This window comes from Tasmannia lanceolata, unplaced genomic scaffold (assembly GCF_043159265.1).
Source record: "Tasmannia lanceolata isolate RefF3 unplaced genomic scaffold, GAP_Taslan_0.1 ptg000015l, whole genome shotgun sequence".
Classification (NCBI taxonomy): Eukaryota; Viridiplantae; Streptophyta; class Magnoliopsida; order Canellales; family Winteraceae; genus Tasmannia; species Tasmannia lanceolata.
The window spans coordinates 23,218,854-23,240,648 of record NW_027518692.1 but is presented as its reverse complement, the minus strand read 5'-3'; the positions used below and the strand labels follow the sequence as shown (position 1 = coordinate 23,240,648).

General features: G+C 39.1%; 1 protein-coding gene across 7 annotated transcripts; it reads right to left on the bottom strand.

Annotated features, from left to right (window-relative positions):
- Nucleotides 1-872: 872 nt before the first annotated feature.
- Nucleotides 873-20,871, bottom strand: LOC143845495 (uncharacterized). 7 transcript variants are annotated; one of them, XM_077353864.1, is made up of 14 exons: nt 20,616-20,865; nt 15,289-15,736; nt 14,954-15,045; nt 14,589-14,747; nt 12,676-13,015; nt 9,122-9,240; nt 8,949-9,021; nt 8,434-8,657; nt 7,981-8,037; nt 7,725-7,830; nt 2,648-2,770; nt 2,384-2,554; nt 1,279-1,338; nt 873-1,179 (listed from the first exon to the last, which is right to left on the bottom strand). In XM_077353864.1, exons 1-14 carry the CDS (start codon nt 20,666-20,668, stop codon nt 1,066-1,068), a joined length of 2,139 nt encoding a protein of 712 aa, XP_077209979.1. In that variant the 5' UTR covers nt 20,669-20,865; the 3' UTR covers nt 873-1,065. The 7 variants fall into 7 exon arrangements, 4 of the variants coding, with proteins under 4 accessions (XP_077209979.1, XP_077209981.1, XP_077209982.1 ...); XM_077353866.1 differs by lacking the exon at nt 7,981-8,037 and having other exon boundaries at nt 20,616-20,866; XR_013234443.1 differs by lacking the exons at nt 873-1,179; nt 1,279-1,338 and adding an exon at nt 3,793-3,992 and having other exon boundaries at nt 2,539-2,554; nt 20,616-20,870.
- Nucleotides 20,872-21,795: the final 924 nt, after the last annotated feature.

Below are 21,795 nucleotides of genomic sequence, written 5' to 3'. Positions count from 1 at the left end.
TAAGAGAAAACGATCAAAAGCTATGTCAGTCATCCCATCTTCCTCTTCGAACGCCAAACCCTTGGAAAACAACCTCTGAACAGGAAAAGGGAAGGATAATTTGAAATCAAGAAATAACAAGAAAAATTTTCAGAAGAATTATTATAATTGTGGTAAACCCAGAAATCTAAAATTCAACCATCTTGAATAGAAAAACAAAGGACGCATTAAAAGCTCCTAAAACTAGGAAAACAGAAGACCAATTCTAAATAGGTATTTTGTTTTCACTAGTTTTTAGGGATTGCTTAGACCCTCCTTTAGGGCTGGCAATTTCACTCGTTAAAACCGGGATCCGGAATTCCCCAACTTGGAGCGGGGACGGGGTCTAAAAAATTCCCCGAAGCGGGGACAGGGCGGGGATGGAGATGGACCCGCCCCGCCCCGTTTTAATATGCCATTATCAATATCCTCTTATTTCTATTATTGTTTTAGTGTTTTTTAAGTTACCAGTAAATATTTTTTATGCTAGTAATATTAGCACTACCATATTTTGATAACTACACAAACACGGCTTGTCTTTTTCTTTTTTGGGGTGTTAAAAAGCTTTTTTGAGGTGAGGACTTTTGTGTGGGGCGGGGATGGGGATTCCCGCCATCCATGAAGCGGGGACGGGGAATGCAACATCCGGCCCCGCCCCGTTGCCAGCCCTACCCTCCTTCACACAATTGGGCTCATGAATATTCCATGGAATAATTTCTCATGGTTGCCCAACATGGCCTTATGAGGAAAAGAAACGCATTCCATCTAACAGAATCAACATTTATAAGCAACCACCGTCCAACCATTTTCTGGGTGAGGGACTGCATTCAACATAAAAAAGTGGGATACAAAAATGTAGAAAGAGCACAATCTTATTATGTAAAAGTCTTAAACCATGTTTGTCCAAATAAAAGAAAGGATATAATTATTTATTTATCAATGACATTAGCATACAATGTACACAATATTATCACCTAAAGTATGATTGTTCGAAATAAAAGGAGGTTATAATTGTTTATTTATCAAGCACATTTGTGTATACAATATTCATAAGAAGGAAGAGGTGGAGTCTGGGTTGCTCCATGACTGAACTTCCATCTTCTTAGTTCTGTTTAGTTGCTTTACAACATCCAGCCTTTGGGAAGAAAAAAAAGAAGGGATCTGTTTCCATGACATTGGTGACATTGGTGTGTTAGCATAACATGGAAACAGTCTGAGATATCCAAAGTATAATTCAACAGGGAAGCTGATATGAATTACCAGGAAAGGGATGTACTTCTTTATCGCCGCCAATATTGCAGCATGGCCTACAGCAGATACCTGTAACAGGAGTGAAAGAATGTCTAAACAAATTCTTCAAAAACTTTTACTATTAAGGCCATGTTTGAAACCTTGAAAAAATATCCCATGAAATATCTGCAGGGCCAGTTGTGAGAGGTGGGCAGAAGAGGGAGAAAATGGAGAGCATGAAAAGCTCATAAAAACAGGAAAACAAAAAGGGCAATTTTAATTAGGAATTATTTTTTTCACCGTACTGATACTTTCTCTCACTCCGACCAACTAAAGTCTCTCCCTCTCCCTCCTCCTCTGCCCACTCACGCACTTGGACCCACGATTATTCCATGGAATAATTTTTCTTGGATGTCAAACATGAGCTAAATGTAGATTACGATAAATGGGTAATAGCACAAAATGACACACATACATATACTCATCATATATCCATAATTGATTTTTTTTTCACAGTACTTAGTACATACACTACTTCACTCATGTATGAGTATATTCTCGAGATGGCAATGAGAAGTGCAGGGCTTTACATTGTTGTCTTCAAAACAATAGAAAAATGAAAAGGGGTTGAATTAATGTAATTAATAAAAGAAAAAGTGATTACATTGGTGTCTTCAAAACAATAGAAAATTGAAAAGGGGTTGAATTAATGGAATTAATAAAAGAAAAAAGCGATAAAATGCTAAGAAAAATCCAGAGTGAATACGCTTCATATCTGTTTCATCATATTAAAATTAGCAATACACATTGACTATATTACAGTTTGAATTAAGGAAAGACCAAGTCAACACAGATTGAAAATCACAGTTTCCGATCAATTTCTATACTTAAATGACTGCTATGGATGTTCCGATACGTACAACATTTTGTGGGATAAGACTAACAGGACGTAGATATGATCATAGAGAATGGAAATAAATAGTAATAAGAAAAATATGGTTAATCAATTTGCAGATAACCAGTATGAGTACGCATTATGTGTTAACAAAGATGGTAAAATAAAAAAAATGAAGCCTTTCATGATGCAAACATAAAGAAGATAAGCAAAGTAAAAGGCATCGAAGTGTGTACTCACTGGAAGTAGCATAAGGATCGCAACCGGAATAACATAAGCAACATCAACTATAGTTTTCCTCAACTTATTACTTTGCCTCTTTGTGAGAGTGTGGCCGCAAATTTGCTTCTGGAAAATACCCAGAGCAACTGAAATGTCTATGAAGAGCAAACGAGTTCCCATCCAAATGTCCTTAAATCATAATTCAATGAAGATATTAAGATCTCGTGTTTTATCAGTAGCAGATGCTCATCTAGATCAAATGAAGGGGATGGTTAACCTTACAGAGCTTGTAGATATCAGCTTGTTGCTAGATTTCCTGAACAAGCCCTGGTGCACAGTTCTTGTTTCCAGGTCATATGGAAGGTTCTCTACATTTATGGCATCCATCCTATCTGAGCTGGTAAGCTGTGCCATTATGAGAAATCAGTAATGTTGTTTTAGAAGGGATCTTTCATAATCAATTATACAAATAACAGAGGTATATTATTATTCCAAAAAAAAAAAAAAAACAGAGGTATATTAAAACATGCGGGGATGTGAAAAGAGAGACAAACCAAATTGATCTTTGATTTTTAAGCTCAATTCAAAGCTAAGATTCTGGATGAACATTTTGGACATTTTTCCAACCAAGAATATTTCAATTGATGAAGCTGTTCTACTTAGGAGTATGCCGTGAATTTCAGAGCAGAGAAAATATAGGAGTGATATAGACTACATCAAATCCATCATCCAAAGAGTAAGATAGTGAATGTTCACATGATGAACGTTTACATGCAGAACTACACCGAACAATTGGCTGTTGTGCATCAGAAGTTTAATCTCCACAATACCCTTCAACTATGTCGATAGTGGCAGCAATTGTGCAACACACAAGATGTACAATAAAAAGATGCAAACTTAGGTATTCATAAATAGAGTGGCCATTTGAAGGGTATTTGCAGGGATCTGTACATGTAAATAAATAAATAAAGGCCATCCAGTAAACAAAATCAAATTCATTGGCTAGTGAAATTGATGAAAAGGATCTTGAGCTTTATAAATTAATGAAGAATATGAACAAAAACTCTTGGCTAGTGAAATTGATGCGAAAGGATGTCTTGATCAAACTTTAAGGTCGATTATTTGAGTGAATTGTCCACCATAGCAAGAAATTCTACACTGAGAAAACATTTTATTTTCGCAACTCTGCAAACCAGATGCTCGCATAAAAGGCTAAATGATAGAATTTCAAATCATAGAACCGGAAGAAACACTTCAAATGAAGCCTCTTTTTTCTGGATCAACCATCCATAAACCACATTTTACTTAATGTGCACTTCAAAATATGGACAATGTAAAACTTAGCTATAATCTAATTCATATGTGAGATCAGTGTTTAAAAACTCTTTGACTTGACAGGGAACTCACCCAAGTCGACTCCTTTTTACCTTGGCCGTGTTCCGCGTTGCACCACATCCGCATTCCGCGTTTTGCCCTACAGAGTCAATAAACTCCTTTGACTCTCCCAAGCTATGACCGCATCAACCGCATTCTTAGCCGCATCCGCGCCAACTCGACAAAGATTTTTCTTAGCCGCGCGTGTCATATCCGAATTTTTAAACACTGTGTGAGATAGAGACGTCATGTCCTACAGAATATACTACATGGATTACGAATGGGTTGGACTTCTTAGGCTTGAATTTTCGTTATTAACATCCTCTAAATGTTGCTCGGAGCAAGTACTTAATTACGATTTGTGAGGTATGTTGCTCCTCAAATTCGTGGACAATTATTGTTGCTGAAATTTCATGGACAAATATTGTTGCTAAATTTCTTCATCACATAAATAATTTTTTAAATTTTAAATATTAATTTTTTATTTTATTTAATAAAAATTGTTGAATCCACGAATCTTATTTCTTGGGGTTTGCTGAATCCAACACCTCAAATCTGTGTCAGATCGTGAAATGCAATTCCGAATCCATACAACACAGTTTCTAAGTGTGTCTTTGTGCTTATTCTTGTATTTCCTGAAGTTTCATATTAAATTCTATCATTTGTGTTGAATAATGTGTAAGGGTAGTTTAGGCATTACTTGTATTGTAGTGGGTATTACAGTCATTGTATCATGTTGCGCTATCTTGGACCTATATATACATCATTTACATGAGAAGCTCCCTTAGTGAAGACTCAATCCCTCCATTCCTCTTCTTCTTCCTCTCCACCTAATCCCCATTTCTAACATGGTATCAGAGCTTCAGGTCTGATAGTCAGGTTCAAGGGAGAAGGAAAGAAGAGTTTCATGCCATTTTTCTATCCCATCCACGTTTGTTTTTTTTCATTTTTCACAAATCCCTCTCCCACTCTCGCTGATATCTCTCTCTTTCCCAAAAATCTCTCCCTAGATTCTCTCTCTTTCTCTCTCTCTCTCTCTCTCTCTCTCTCTCTCTCTCTCTCTCTCTCTCTCTCAAATAGTCAGATCCCTCAAATCTCTCCCTTTCATTTGTGGTTGTGCGCAAGCCCTCCTTATCTCTCTCTCTCAAACCACATTTATTTCCTCTTTTTTCGAAAATCTTTGTCCTATCCCTCAAATCTCTCACCCAATCTCGGTAATATCTCTCAATATCTCGCTCTTTGCCGTAAATGCACAAATGCCGTAAATCACCAAAAGAATCCATTCCCAAAATTCCACCCATCCCAAATCCCTTGTTTTCTTTTTTCTATATTTTTTTGGCTTCTATGGCCTTTATCTTTGTTTAGATCTACTCCCCAAAACCCTTTTCCATTCCCAAAACTCCACCCATCCCTTTATTTTCTCTTTTCTATATATATATTGGCTTCTATGGCCTCAACGGTGCACACCAAGTGTTTGGTGAAGTTTCGGCCTTCAACTTGAGGGGGAGTGTTGTCATGTAGATCCAAAGAGGGAGAGTGTCATTGGTGATTCCTTTATGTTCTTCATCCTTCTTGTTGTGGTTGGTTGGTCATTGTTCTTACTCGTCTGTCGTGTTGTCTTCTCTGGTTGATGTAGTTCATCATTCTAGTTGTTTGATTGCTTCTTTGCATTGTCAGTTCTCCGCATTGTTCGTTGGTTCCTTCTTCGTGTTCTTTGTTGATTCCTTCTATACGAATGTGTAGTTCCTTTGCGTAGTGTTACACGTTTATCGTGGTTTGCATTGCCATCCACTACTCATTGTTTGACTATATGCTTGTTCATTAGCGTGGCTTTCGGCCTTATCTCTTCAGGCAACGATGTCCCCCGTTGAACTTGTCTCTAGACGATGGTGTCCCCATCGTTGGTTGGTTATCTCCGTACGACGGTGTCCCCCGTCAACCTTGTCTCCAGACAATGGTGTCCTCCATCGTTCGTTGGTTATCTCCAAGTGACGGTGTCCCCCGTCGACCTTATCTCTCTGGACGACGGTGTCCCCTGTCGTTGGTCGATTATAAATCCAGGTGACGGTGTCCCCGTCGACCATGTCTCTCCAGACCATAGTTACCGGATTCGTCATCTGCCCTCCGACCACGATCCGGAGTCGCACGATCCCAAACGTGGTTCGCTAGCGACCCGGATCGCCAAAAATGACAACCCGTGGCAACCCGCGGGAGAGAAATTGAGAGATGCATATAGACTAAGGGAGAGATGGAGAGAGAGCAACAAATTTTATATATTTTGGGTTGGATTAGAACTAGAGCTTTCTTTTTGAAAAAAATATGTAGGGCATACATGAGACTTTTTTTAATTTTGTTTATTAGATGGATGTAGTATGGACTATGAAAGGATATTCATATATTCCAACGGGAACTTTCTTTATGAAAAAATATGTATGACATACATGAGGTTTGTATATTGTGCATTAAATGTATGTAGTGTGTAATATGGAATAATATTCTTGTAAAAATATATGAAAGTATATGTGTGTATGTGTGTGAGTCCGAATTAGCGATCCAAACTAACCTGCGACCCCGAATAGTGAACCAACATAGCATACCCTCATCGTACCGCGTACCGGGCTACATCGTACCCCGTACCCGTTCCCGTACAGCGTCCCAGAACGAACTACGTTCCAGGTAGCATTGCTCCAGACGACGGTGTTCCCCGTTGTTGGTGGGTTATCTCCTCAGGCGATGTGCTGGCATCGACCTTGCATCCCCAGACGACGGCGTCCCCTATCGTTGGTTGGTTTCGATCACCTTTCTAGTGGTTGCTCTTCTTCTATTGGCATTGTGCTGCTCAGTTGATGTCTCTGCTCGTGGTACTTCGTCGTTGCTCGTGTGCGCGCCTTTGGTGTGCCTATTTTGCTTGTTGGATCGCTACTATTTCCCTGCCAAGGTGTCTCCATTCGATTGTTCATGGTCTGCAGATTTATTAGCTGGGTTCTCATTCAGAAGGAGGCACTGTTGTGATCGCTCTCGCCATAGTGCTACTTCAAGGGGAGCTATTCTTTTCTGATGGCCATTGATCTCGCTGATGTACTCTTGTGGCCGTTGCTATCTTTTTGTTATGCTTTTCATTATGTAATCACCAAGGTTTTAAATCTCGGTTTCAGTTTCAATTTCGGTTATCAGCGAAACCGAAACGTTTCGGTTTCGGTATGAAATTTCAAACGAAATCTAGTAAAAATTTCACCGAAATTTTGTACTTCACCGAAACGTTTCACTGAAATCTCCGAAACGTTTCGGCCGAAATTTTGTACTTTTCCGAAACCATGTGCATTTCGTTTCATTTTCTGCCGAAACCAAAATATTTTTTCGGCCGAAATTTAAAACCATGGTAATCACCACACCAGCTAGAGGAGTGTTGTACCAAGCTAGTTGTGTGTATGAGATCATTGTCCTTTTTGTTGTATGGTTATTTTTTAGTTGTTCGTTGTAGTTTTCTTTGTAGCAAGCTGCAAACTGGAGTTCCATATTATATACACTCCAGCTTGAAGGGGAGTGTTTAATAATGTGTAAGGGTAGTTTAGGCATTACTTGTAGTGTAGAGGGTATTACAGTCATTATATCATGTTGCCATATCTTGGGCCTATATTTACATGAGGAGCTCCCTTAATGGTTACTCTCCATCCCTTCATTCCTCTTCTTCTTCCTCTCCACCTAATCCCCATTTCTAACAATTTGCATATGTTTCCGTACGTTTCCGTGATTTTACAGGATTTCAAACCGAAATTGAAATGTTTCCATTTTCGTGGCAACTAAAACCAAAATTTAAAGCCTTTACTATAACTTAAATGGACACATCTAATAAATGGATAAATGATGTAACTATAACTTAATGTACACGCATCTAATAAAACATGAACAAACTCCAAAGTTCAAAATAAGAAGTCAGCAGAAATAAGATTAATTTAAAAGCACCAATTCATATAGTAGCAATTACCTTACTCATTAGAGACATGCATTCTGCAATCCCAGTCACCATTAAATCACCGGGTTTCTGGTGTACATTTTCAAAAGTCAGAAATGGATTCACTGTGTCTGGATTCCTGAAAGACAATACTGGTTCAGGGACACGAACTTATACGCTGCGGTTCTGTTAGGTGAAGTCAACAAAACAATCATTTTCGTTTTCAATAAGCTAGTGCTAGAAATCTGTCATTGCTGATAAAAATTATTATCCACCGTAACCAATTTACCAGGATATGTCATAAGCAGCCAAGTAATCCTCTACACAAATATTTAGCAGATTTTGGCTGCAAAATAAAAGCAGCATAAAAAGTTGTACATTACAAGTGAGAATTTGAATTTGCATAGATACACTTCTGTTCATGTGAAACTGAATACATGCATATTATTGCAGCTACCGGTGAAACAACCAATTACTCCAAAAGCTTAAGCTGTTGGAGTTGGCATTATTTAACCTCCTATACTTTAACACTCTCCCTCACGTGTGGCCCCTCTTTTTTAGGGTTGACCTGCACGTGGCACATATGGCCCCACTTTTGGGTTGGCCATTACATGTGGAGCTTCAATATCAAGGAGTTTTGAACCTTGGACCTTGGCTCTGATACCATGTGAAACAACTAGTTACTCCAAAAGCTTAAGCTGTTGGAGTTGGCATTATTTAACCTACTATACTTTAACACTACCTTCGAAGCAAAAATGATACCACATTTGCATCTAGAGATTGTCGAGTTGACTTGGTAAAGTGACCAAAGCGTACAAATAAGTCAGAACAAACACTGAAAACAGTTGAGAGGATAATCTCTTTCTCTGCTTGAATGGCATGCTGTTTTGACCGTCTCCTATCCCTTTGACTTACACAAGGAACTGTGGCGTAAAATTCAAGCCATCCAATTTCTTCAGTTATTACCTGTGAAACAAGCATTGTATTTCAGCAGTTCATAGTTATTACAAAGATATTTTATAGCTATGCCTCCAATAAACATGCAAAAAATTGCAAAAGTTAATATGATGTCACCTCATTGCCCGTAACACACAAAACATTATTGGAAAAAATAAGATTCAGATTGCATGGATTTATCATAATTTTTCAACATATTTCTTCATGAGAAACAGGTTAAAGATGAATGGTATTATGCCAAGCAACCTAACCCACATTTCATACCTCAAACAATAGCACAAGTAAGACCCTAACACTAACCTCCATGAAGAGTTGATATACAGATATGGAAGACAACTCAGGGTAAACGAAGAGGCTGCCACACTCCAAATAGCTGCAATGAAAATGGTAAGCCAGATATAGCATCTAGCTATCACAGACATTACTGAAATTTTCTGCATGGTCTAAAAAGGCAATTAAAAGAGAAAGGGTACCTAAGGAAATCCTTCACAGGCTCATCAAGATCCTTTATGCCCATGCATGATAAGAATAACCTCGTCTTTTGCCCTAAAAATGCAAAAAGCCCGAGAGTAGCCAGATTGCTCTCAACAAACTGTCAACATTGACATTGATAGACAAAACCATTGTAAGATTCTAAATATAACAAAAATCCACGGTAACTAGGAAGCAAAGCAAGATAAATGCAAGATGAAAATGCCACAGAAACATGAGAACAAGAGATGCCAAAACAATGAGCACTTTGGACTTACTACTATGAGTCGTGATTGATGCAATGGTCATGGCCAAAAAAGCTTTAACATGGGTCAATGAACTAGCACACCGTACGGTGGAATTAAACAAAAAATCTAAGATTGTTTAAGTTTGGTAATTTATCGAATTAAATTATTGTAATTTAGAGTTCAGGCAAGGAAATATCATATATGCTAAAACTAACAGGGACAGAAATGGTATTTCTGAAAGCAAAATGATATCCGCACTTCTATGACTTAACAATGGCACTCTCCTTATTTTATACTTTTCTAATCAGCTATTAAAACCAGTAATAATTCCCAATCAATAGCCAATTAGAAAGTGTTTAAAGGAGTGAGGGGTGCTACAATCAAAACAAAGGAGTGCTAATATCATTTACCTTTCTGAAAAGGCCACCATAGATGACTAGAGTTGGAAAATCAACAAGGATATAAATGGTAATCTCCCATGCTTTAGGAATGTCTGTGAAACAACCAGTTCCTCCAAAAGCTTAAGCTGGTGGAGATGGTGTTATTTAATCATTTACACTTTAACACTCTCCCTCACGTGTGTCCCCTCTATTTAGGGTTGGCCTACACGTGGCACATGTGGCCCCTCTTTTGGGTTTGGCCATTGCATGTGGATTTTTACTATCGAGGAGGTTTGAATGCAGGACCTTTTGCTCTGATACCATGTGAAACAACCAGTTAAACAAAAATGATGAAATCAATAACTTATTGGGAAAGCACAGGACATAATATGTATTTGAGCAATAGTTGGCATTTCTATTTCAAAAATTAATCAATGACTTCACATGCATTTCAAAACAAAAACATGCATAAGAAGTATTTGTCAACCTTCTAGGGATAATCAACCATTTTAAATTTTGGGACATAAATGGAATCTTTTGCAAGAATTAGGAATGTGATGGACATTTACTATTGTCTTCAGATGTGCGAAGATCTGTTTCGAAGGAAGTGAGGAAAGATTTGAGGCATTTTTACTTAAACTGTAAACCATGTGAATGAAATGTACATAAGATTTGTTTGTCCACAGCCAACCCCAGGCATTAAATAGAAATTGTGAGATTGATGAATGGAGAGAGAATGAAGGTGGAGGATGAGAGGGAAGAGTTGGGCGAAACGTGGGAGAGAATTAGAGAGATGTGTTCAACAATCAACCACTCCATCTCTCCCTTGCTGCGAAGATATCTTGTTACTTCGTAAGGATGTTAAAAACTTGTGCTTGGGTAGGAATATAATGAGTACAAGTCAGTCGTTCCTAGTGTTTCTCCTGAATGAAGTTCCAATCAACCTCAATATGTTTCGATCGATCACAATAAATGGGAATATGCACATTACTAATGGTAGCATTATTATAACAATACAAGTTTATAGAACCAGAAAGTTTATAGGACCAGATGTAGAAAGTTCTAACTCATATAATAGTCATGAAGTAACATCTGATCACACACTCCATTAGTCATTTATTTGTATTCAGCTTCTGCACTAGATCTGGGAACTGGTGACTGTTTCTTACTGCGCCAAGTAACAAGATTACCCCCCACAAATGAACAGTAACTCGATATTGACTGCTCGTCTATAATGGATCCAGTCCAGTCGGCATCTGTGTATGCCTCAATTTTCAAATGGACATGCTTTTCAAACATAATTCCCTTGCTAGGTGAAGACTTTAGATACCTCAAGATGCGATCAACATCCATGTGTGGGGTCCTCAGAGCGTGCATGAACTAATTGATGCCACCCACGACATGCAATAACAGGTTGGACAAGAGATAATAAATCAATCCGCCTACTGATCGTCGGAATTGAGCAGCATCAATCAACCTCTCGCCATCCTCATCACCCAGCTTGTGATTCTTCTTAATAGGTGTCGCTCCTGGATTTGCCCCAAGATTGCATGTTTCCTTCAAAAGATCTATGATGTATTTTCTTTGGATATGAAGGACACCCCTTTTTGAACGGGCCACTTCGAATCCAAGAAAGTACTACAATTTTCTTAGATCTTTAGTCTCAAATCCAGACCTTAAATGCCCTTTCAAGTTGTGAATATCCTCGTGTCATCACCAGCTACCACAATATCATCAACATAGACGATTAGAGCAATTGTGCCTCGAATTGTTCTTTTAACAAACAGGGTATGACCATCTTGGCATTGTGAATATCCCACATTATTTATAGCATTACTAAATCTCTCCAACAAAGCTCTCGGGGATTGAGGATTGTTTGGGACTACAAAGTGCTTTCTTTAGCCTGCATACCTTTCACTATGCACATGAAAACTGAAAACCTGGTGGAATCTTCATAGATACCTCCTCCTCTAGGTCTCTATGAAGAAATCAATCCGGGTTTGCTCCAATAAAGAATAGCATTTAGATGGAATTCATTTTGGTAACTAGGGCAAATGTCTCTTGGGAATCAACATTGTGAGTCTGTGTGAGTCTGTGTGTCCTTTAGCAAAAAATCTCAACTTGTCCCATAAGCAAATGATATAGGCAATGGATATGTTTTCATCATGACAGTTTCATGGTAAATAATAAAAATGAAAATATAAGGATAGATTTTAAAATATAGGGATTGTTTCAGAATTTTGTAGTTTTATCAAAAAATCGAGACAAAATCACAATATTTGAAAATTTTGGAGATATTAGTGACTATGGAAGCAAGACACATACCCAACACTAAGATCCTCTCATTTGCATCTATCGTATATTTTCCCACATTGTTATTTCCTTGTGTGGACCCTTTGAATGAGAAGGCGGATTGATAAGCTAATTTTTAATTAAGGTATTGGAGGCATTTCTATGAGAAATCAAGGGTGCAAAGGGGAATGCTCATAAGTCTAAAACCTCCATCGCTGCAGTTGGGGATTTCCAATCTACCTCCACGGTAGCAGGTTCAGTAGTAGAAAACTGTTCCCAAAGAACTGAAAAGGCGAAGAAATTCAGATGTAGGAGAAAGACAGGATTAGATAGAGATGGTCTGATTAAAAAGTATTTTAGGTGCTGATTAAGTCTTAATTGTGTTCCTGTTAAATAATTCCACATCGTGAATGGGAGTCTTAATTGTGTTCCTGTTAAATAAGTTTCACATAGTGAATGGTCACAAAGAAAACATAGTAATTTTTTTCCCTGATGACTTAGGGTATCCCCACCCCATTTTAGAGCGGGACTAATCCCTATGGATGCACGCAAAGAAAAAAAAAATAGTAATGAGTGTCGGAATTTAAAAATTCAACGCAGAAATAGAACTATTATTTCGAAATTTGTATGACTGACCTTGGTGTTGCGAGAATTCTGCAGGCTTGCAACTACACCCTCTCTGTGGAACGCAACAATGAGCTTTCTCTGAATGAAACCAATCCAAAATATTACCTCTCGGCTTGTATTATGATGTAGTGCTTTTGAACCAAAATGAGCTAGGAACTCATGTTCAAATCCTGCCTCAGAAGCGAAGTTATGTGATTTATCCATGGAAACAAGACCATGTAATAAGTTCATAAGCTCCCCTATTACATCTGGAACAGATGACGTGAATGAGGGACAAGAGATACGCCCGGTACCCAACTTCCCAGCTGCAACATAGCACGTGATAGCCACAACAACCCCTGCAATATCACTGGATTTTGTTTTACTTAGACTATTTTCCAAATATCAGAATAATTGGCACAGTTGAACTAAACATGCAAAAGAGAAGCACACATATGCATAGAAGAGTATATCCGTGACTATGACGTATCCTTATAAACTGTCACAAATAAAAAAGGGCAGCCCAGTGCACGAGGCTCCCGCCATTGCGAGGTCTGGGGAGGGCTAGATGTACACAGTCTTACCCCTGCTTTGCAGAGAGGCTGTTTCCGTGACTCGAATCTGTGACCACCGGGTCTCAATGGAGCAACCTTACCATTATGCCAAGGCTCACAATGGAGCAACCTTATGAACTGTCACAAATATCTCCGATATTTTCAAAATATAGCGATTTTATCATGATATTTTGATAAAACGACAAAATCCCAAAATAATCATGAGAATTTAAAAAATAGAGCGATATTTTCATTTATCGTGATAATATCACGATATTTTTATGGTATTTTATGTTTTTTTCTTAATTTATATATTTTTAAATAATTTTATGTTATCATTTTTTCCTGATATAAAATCCAAAAAATAAAAATAAAATAAAATTAAGTGAAGGCTAAGGAAGCACGGATACTCTCCCGGGGCTCCCGCACCCGTACCCGACACGTATGGGGTGCGGGTACATCCGGGTACGCCCTGGGTACGTACCCCATTTTAAAAAGAAAAAAAAATCAATTTTGGTTGTTGGGTGCGTGTCGGGTGCGCACCCACGCGTACCCGACACATCCTGCTTCTTCCTGCTGCTTCTCTTTCCTCTAAATGTCTTTACTATTTTATTGTCCATTTACTTAAGATTTACATGTAAATAACGGAATACCGCCCATTTGGATTTATTAAAAATAGTTTCAAGACCCAAATCTAAAAGGAAAAAAAGTCAACTCTCCTATTCTAGTACAAAATTCCAAGAAAAATGGTCGGGTCAAAAATTTAACTTTCTTAACTTCCAAACGGTGGGGTATTTTTCAAATTTTAAAAATTCATAAAATCTATCGTGTCCAAACATTATTAAATCCCAAAAGTCCGGTAAAAAAAATCTCATAATTTGGTCTCTAAAAATTATTCATTTTGTCAGAGGCACTGGTCAATACATTGATCAACACACTGGCAACAGACTTTTTTTTCTAATGAATGATGTATTGATGCCTCATGTTATGAAATATGGAACTTAATCACTTATTAAATGAAGAGTAATAGTAGAATTTTCCATTTTGGTGATGCTATTGTTATTTGATTGCTCTACAATTATTATTTTTAATTTTTATAAATATATAATAAAATATTAATATATATTATTATATTCGGCGTACCCGCACCCGGTTTTTTTGGCAAATCACGTACCCACGTACCCATGTCGTGTCGTACCCGTACCCATGCTTCATAGAGACATAGAGTGAAGGTATTCCACCAATGAGTAACCCAAGGTTCCGGACTTTTATTAAATGAGAGAGAGATCCACCAGGGCAAAAAGACTATAGATATAGCTTATAAACATAGACACAGCTCTAGAAAGTAGAAATCAATGCTCTGTGAACTAGATGGAAATATTTGCAAACCTGGTCGCGTAGTCTGCAGACCACCTTCGCAATAAGGGAGAAAAAAGACCCACTAAAACTGGGAGTTGCTCCATTTTAAACCATTCCACCAATTTTGCATCCCTCATGCTCATCTGACTTTCCATATATTCCCAGAGCATGCTTAATTTTGGGGAAAGGCTGAAGCGAAAGGAACTTATCAGTCAATGGCGAACTAAAATATAATAGTAATCTTGCATCTTAAATAGAAAAACCTGAAAGTGCCCTTAATCCTGAAGAGAGAGAGTGACAGCTTGAAAAAGCAGGAAAATTGCCAATTCAAGTATGCCACAAGAGTTACTTTAATAAACCAAACATTTTCAAGAAACGTATTCTAGTATACTCACATTTTGTACACTGGTGCGGGATCATTACCACATTCACCATAGGGCACAATTATCGGGTCTAAAGCTGTTTGTAACAAAGCATAGACGGCTGCCTGCTCAATCAGATTGAAAATCAGTTGCCTTCTCAGTTTTTTTGGACAAATTCTTAAGGACCCTTCAAGGATGGCCTATCTTAAACTGTTCAGAAATTTTAGAGGCAGAGAATACTAAAAGAATAGTTAAAAGAACTAAACAAAACCAGTAAATTTAGTAGAAAAAATAAGTTCACCAACCTAAGCTGTCAGTGACAGCAAGATAGAAGTAATAATTCGCTTAAACTGTTACAAACTGTGTACCTGATAAGCGATATGCTTGTGCCAAGCATGAACATCCACACCAACCCATGCCTTTGCAAGCTGTGGTCCATTTTGATCCAATATCTGACCTTCTATGGCAATAGTAAAGGTCTTTGCAGATTGATGCAGAATGTGAACTAGATAATCTATCTGATTAAAACCTGCCTCATAATTATCATCTTTACCAACTATAAGCTCTCTCTCATCTTTAGCATGACCAGAAGTTATGAAAGAAGCAGTTGAAAACCCACTGAAAGATAATTGCCTACGAGAGTAAATTGGTGAAACTGATGTAAAACAAGTGAACAGAAATCTGAACAAAATGTTACTTCTTGATATCCCATAATTCCATTCTCCCATCAGATTCAAATCATATGATTCAGGCCCTAACACAAGGGATATCGAATTGGGCCTAATATATCCTCTCTTCCGTGTCCCAGAATAGCTTCTGAAATGCAAAAGAAAAATAATGAATTATTATTATTTTTAATGGTGAAAAATAATGAATTCTCCTCTGTCAAATGGTCAAAAACTAAGAAATACAGTAAGGGCAGTGATATTCCACACACCCCCCCCTGCCTTGATGGATATTTTCCCCCCTTTAACAGAAATTGTTAACTTTTATGCTTTTGGAGTTAACGGTTGCTTCTCCACCCCTTCATAAAAGTTAACGAAAACTGTTGGGGGGGGGGGGGGGGGGGGGGGGGGGGAATAGCCATCAGAGGGGGGAAAATATCACTGCCCTACAGTAATACAGCATATTGCAGTTCCAAGTTCTTTAGCTTATTGATGGACAGGTAACAGAACTAAGGCCTTGTTTGGATTGCAAGAAAAAACACCCGACGGAAAAATTTTAGTGCTTCCATAATTTAGAGGGAAACCATATGATTATTGTTGTTAACTTGCCAACTTCTCCAAAAGCTTAAGCTGTTGGAGAAAGGCGTTATTTATCTTTTATACTTTCACACTCCCCCGCACATGTGGCCCACTTGGCAAACACGTGGCAAATGTGGTCCCACTTTGGGCCAACCATTGCATGTGGATTTTTGCTATCCTGGAGGTTTGAACTCGCGACCTTTGGCTCTAATACCATGTTAACTTACCAACTTCTCCAAAAGTTATCTTTTATACTTTAACAATTGTTAATTTAGAGGGATAGTATCATAAATTGAAGGTCCCTCTAAGTAAAAATTGAATAGTGTGTTCAAGTTATCATTTTTCCTCTGTAAAATACGTAGAAACTTTAGGGAATATTTTTCCTTTCCAAACTTTCCCACAAAATTCCTGCAATTCAAACAGGCCCTAAAAAGGATTCCAACTCAATGTAGAAATAAAAGAGCTTACACCATATAGTTCTCATAACTGAAGATAAACTTGTCAAGCAGAACTTCACAGCATAGTAAAACTGAACTTCATAAGAAATCAAAATGAGACTAAAAGCAAAAGAATGGGCACTAATTTATTAGATCAATACATTCAACAGAGACATTATAACATTAAAGACAAATTCACAGCATAGTAAATAAAAATCGAAAGGAAATAGAGATGAAAAAGAAAACAATTTAATCTCATCGATATTGATGGGGGTAAATCTGAACACTTCAGCAGATGATGGCGTGTGGCAGAGGGCCAAGGGACACCCAGGCTGCTAAAGAGCCCCTAAAGACGAAACAGTGCCGCTTGGAGACCGTACCATATCTACTGCCACCACTTGTCACCACATGCAACAGATCTCGTCAATCACCAACCCTCACATTGTCTCCATCAAGGACCATACCAGCGCCAATCACACCACCATTGAACCACAGTACTTTGCACGGTCTCGATATTCTCACCAGTGATAATCACGGCACTAGGATGCCGTCACATTGCTCCTGGAACACAGAACCTCCTCCTACAAAGAGGGACCCTCCCCTCTACACCGGGGGATCGGCTCCCCATGGGACCAAATCTCTTCTCCAAAGGTAGCGCACTACATTCTTGTGCTAAGCTCTCATTCTGTTGATCTCAAAATTGACTTAAGCATCGGAGGGTTCCCCCGGAGTACCAACTCCGAGTGGTCCCTAACCTGTTGTTTGTGAGTGCAGGTCATAGATTGAGCTTTGAACGACAGGCAGGATCATCACCATCATAGCCGTTCATTCGCTTGGTCGAATTTGAGCACCAACAGATTGGCGCCCACCATGGGGCCCATCAGAGCCTCTTCGGTAAAAGAGAGCTTGGCGCCATGCCTTCTGATTCTAGAAGGCGCAATTGAGCTAGACAGAATACACCTGAGCCGCACCAAGCGTTGGACATTCAAGAGCCCTGAAGACCAACCCCAATATCTTACCCCCAGGGTCCTAATATTGAAGCGCTTGCCCGGCAAGTACCAGCGATGGAATGTTCCCACCGGTCTCGTCGATGCCATGGGGCGAAGCAGCATTGAGGGGTGCGACAAGCGTGTTGCTTACCACGTTCTGTGCGCCCAAAGCCCCTTCCCTAGTCTAGACGCAACTCTTGCCAACCAACGATCCAAAACTCTACCCCCTCGGGGCACTCATAGCCCTGGCGAGGTGGCCCGAGTGCATACGCTAGAAGAAAGGGTTCGTGGATTTCGCCAGTAGAATAGCTTCGCGGCCTCGTCGGAAAATAAACAAATGGTTGATATATTCAAGATAATTACATATTTACAAAATACCGTCTCAATTCATCCTATTTCATTAGATCTGGGATGTGCTATGGTTCCAAAGGATGAACCGGATATGGACAGTTCCAATAAGATTTAATTCTTGAACAAAAATCCATTTTTTGATTTATTTCATCTATTCCATGACCGGAACAAAGGGGGATACACGTTCCACCACGATTTTGAATCAGAAGAGAGATTTCAAGAAATGGCAGATCTATTCACTCAATCAATAACCGAGCCGGATCTGGTCGCCAAGGAGGTGCCTAGCACCATGGTTTGAAATTTCGGTTTCGGAGTATATTTCGGACCTAGCCTAAACCGAAATTTCAGCCGAAATCCGGTAAAAACGCGCGAAATGTTGGTTTTTTGGGCCGAAATTTTGGTAATTTCGACTGAAATTTTGTAAAGGAATAAAACAAAAAATTTTAAAATTTAGCCAAAATTACCGGAATTTCCAAAATTTGGTAAGTTTCGGTAATTTCGAATTTCGGTCGTTTCATTTCAAATTTCGGTTGAAATTTCAAATTTCGGTCGAAATTTAAAACCATGCCTAGCACAGGGTCACCAAGCAGTCTGATCACTTGAGGACACGCACCGCCCTCGCGAGCTCTAGGGAGAGCGCCGCTCTCTGTCGGTTGCCACCCCGCCGGCGCCTCCCAACATGGGCCCTCTCTCCCCATCGAATCACCAAGTTCTGCCAAAAGCCCACGCAGAGAATACTGTGAGTCTACCCCTGTCTCGACGCCACAATCGAGACCTTCTTCACAATTCAGAGACAACCTTTTGCTTAAAAACACCACCCAGCGGGGTCGAATCACCGTCTTCCATTGACATGCCCACCTCATGTTGCGTCTCCATCATTCGCCGCGACTAACAAGCACTCCAGTAAGAGGAAAAGGATAAAGCAAAGGAGAAAGAAGAATACTCAGCCATGAAACTGAAACGGCCCCTTTATAGACTCCTCCACTGCTTGGGAAATGTCAGTTCGCATTTATAGTAGGGGTTGCGTCCTCCCCATCTCACGATACGTAGACATCTAATCAGTTGGCCACCACCAAAGAATTCAAAGCATCGTTTCTAGTGCATTAAACCCCTTGATCGTTTCACCCTGCCTCGAAGAGGTGCGCAGTTATTGCGCCACTTCAATTCAAGACTCTATCCTTAGTATTAGGAAAGACTGAAATATCCAGTGGACTCCCCTCCATTCTAGGCTATCACACTCAGCCTCATCGATCCATGGCAAATCTCCACCGCAAATTCAATACGCGGGTAATCGAGAAGCTGATACTACTCCGACGACCCCTACCGGCTCGAAGAAGTGGGGGTGGTGGCGGGGGGCTTACATGATGGGGGTAAATATGAACACTTCACCAAAATGATGACGCATGGTAGAGGGCCAAGGGGCATCCAGGCAAGATAAAGAGCCCCTAAAGCCGAAACAGCACCACTCGGAGACCGTACCATATCTACTGCCACCCCCTGTCACCACCTACAACCATGGTTTTAAATTTCGTCTGAAATCCGAAATTTCGAGAAAATCAATTTTTTTTTCAAAAATGAAGTATTTTCCAAATTTTCGGCCGAAGTTACCAAAATAATTAAGTAATTCTTTTTATTACCGGATTTCAGCCGAAACCGAAATTGAAATTTAAATACATGCCTGTAACAGATCTCGTCAATCACCAACTCCTGCATTGTCACCATCAAGGATTGTATCGGCGCCATACTTCACCACACCACCATTGACCCGCAATATTCTAACCAGCGCGGAACCACCTTCTACAAAGGGGAACCCTCCCCTCCACGCCGGGGATCGGCTCCCCATGGGACCGAATCCCCAGAGGTAACACACTACATTCTTGCGCTAATCTCTCATTCTGTAGATCTCCAAACTGAGTTGAGCGTCGGAGCCTTCCCCTGGAGTTCCAACTCCGATTAGTCCCTAACCAATTGTACGTGAGTGTAGGTCATACGTCGAGCTTCGGACAACGGGCGGGATCATCACCATCATGGCCGTTAGGGAATCCTCGTCTTGTGTTCCACATCGTTATTTCCTATCTCTAGAGATAATTTCTCTAGCCATTTCTTCTTTATGATTTCATATAGTAAAAGAATTATATACAAATAAAACCTAACGTATAAAAAAAAATGAATATAGTCTTTACTTGATCCAGTATGTCTGATGTATATGCCATTCCGAAGTGATCTATTAATCTACTAATAAGTCGTTTCATGGCAGTTCGATCTATCACTTTATTGTGAAAGACCAGATCGGCCTGTTCGCTTGGCCGGTTTTGAGCACCAACAGATATGCATATAAAATACAACAATTTCATTAAAAGCATAGAAAAACAATAAGGTTAAAATATTAAAGATAAATTCACAGCATAGTAAATAAAAATCGAAAGGAAATAAAGACTAAAAAAGAAAACAATTAAATCTCATCCATATTCAAAGAGAACATAACAATTACATTAGAAAGCACAGAAAAAATTAAGCAAATTTAACAGGAAACGCAACTGAGAATAAAATTAAAACATATTGAACACGACTGATCGACATGAAAAGTAGAGAATTTATCTATGAGAAATGAAATTCATTGAAAAGAGTATGAAAAAAAAAAAAAAAGAGTAAATCAAATAAGAAAAGGATGGACCTTGGCAGTTGCAGAGATGTGGTGGTGGAGATGGAGAGAAGATGAGAAGACATTGGAGGAAAGATATCGAGAGGAAGAGAAATGGGGGTGAAGAGAGGGAGGAAGAAAAGAGGAAGAAAGGGAGTGAATCCATCGAGAATTAGGGTGTTTTTTTTTCTCTCTCGGATTTCTCTCCCGCCTATTGATTTTGTTTCAACATCTGGACTGTCTGTATGTCTCTCATGCTTTTTAACTCGGCCGATTTAGAGCATTTTGATTTTTGAGAACCGATATTTACAATTGGTCAATGATATGGGCACAACCATATTTTGATATTTTCACAAACCATCTTGTCTTTTAGTATTTAAAGAGCTGTCGAAAGATTATTATATTTCCACAAAAACTCTCATGAGCCGATTAAAGAAGAAAAGACAGGTGGGGTTGTGCAAATATTAAAAGAGGAAACAGTTCTCGCACTCTAGCGCATTTTTGGGTGATCTAAGCATTCATTTGGAAGGCCTCATCATGTATATGTGTACAAAAAATCAACTCCATTAGATCAACCTAACCCTTCCATTTGTGGGGTGAAAAAATGGGCAGATTTGTGGACAAACATTATCTGTCTATAGTTTTGGTACACACCCCATCCATGATGGGGCCTTTCAAATGAATGATTAGGATCAGCTAAAAAATGTGGGTCCACCCTTGTTTCCTGCACTCGAGCCCAGATAAGCTACCTGAGCTCGAGCGCAAGAACTGTTTACTCATATTAAAATAGGGTTGTGCTGACAACATTTCCCCTCCAATATGACTCTCAGTTTGTTTTGGCCTGTTTGTTTCAGATTATAACAACCAGTTGAGAGCCCCATATCCAATTATTGGCTCAAAATTAAGGCTTTGATCCTTTCAAATTGTGACAACCGATTGTAAGCAACCGATTATCGGACTCAGCATTATTCTAATTTTGACTCCAATAATCTGTAGTTGGCTTACAGCCGGTGGTCACAATCTCAAACTAACAGAGCCTAAACATAATTTGAAGCCAATAATCGCATGGGAGTTTACAATCGGCTGTTATAATCTGAACCAAACATGGCCTTTGGATTTTGAGAATTGATTATTAGTTCAAAACTGATCACAGTCAGTTCTTAGTGGTTTTAGCTTGGCCAAAATCTTAGGCCCTATTCGTTGAATGTGAATG

What these genes read in the sequence shown, in the direction of transcription:
- LOC143845495 (XM_077353864.1), bottom strand. Translation starts at nt 20,668, where the DNA reads ATGTCTTCTCATCTTCTCTCCATCTCCACCACCACATCTCTGCAACTG. An exon ending in TATATCAACTCTTCATGGAG is followed by an intron (nt 8,658 to 8,948) that starts GTTAGTGTTAGG and finishes CTTGTTTCACAG; the next exon opens with GTAATAACTGAAGAAATTGG. An exon ending in GCATGTCTCTAATGAGTAAG is followed by an intron (nt 2,771 to 7,724) that starts GTAATTGCTACT and finishes ATAATGGCACAG; the next exon opens with CTTACCAGCTCAGATAGGAT.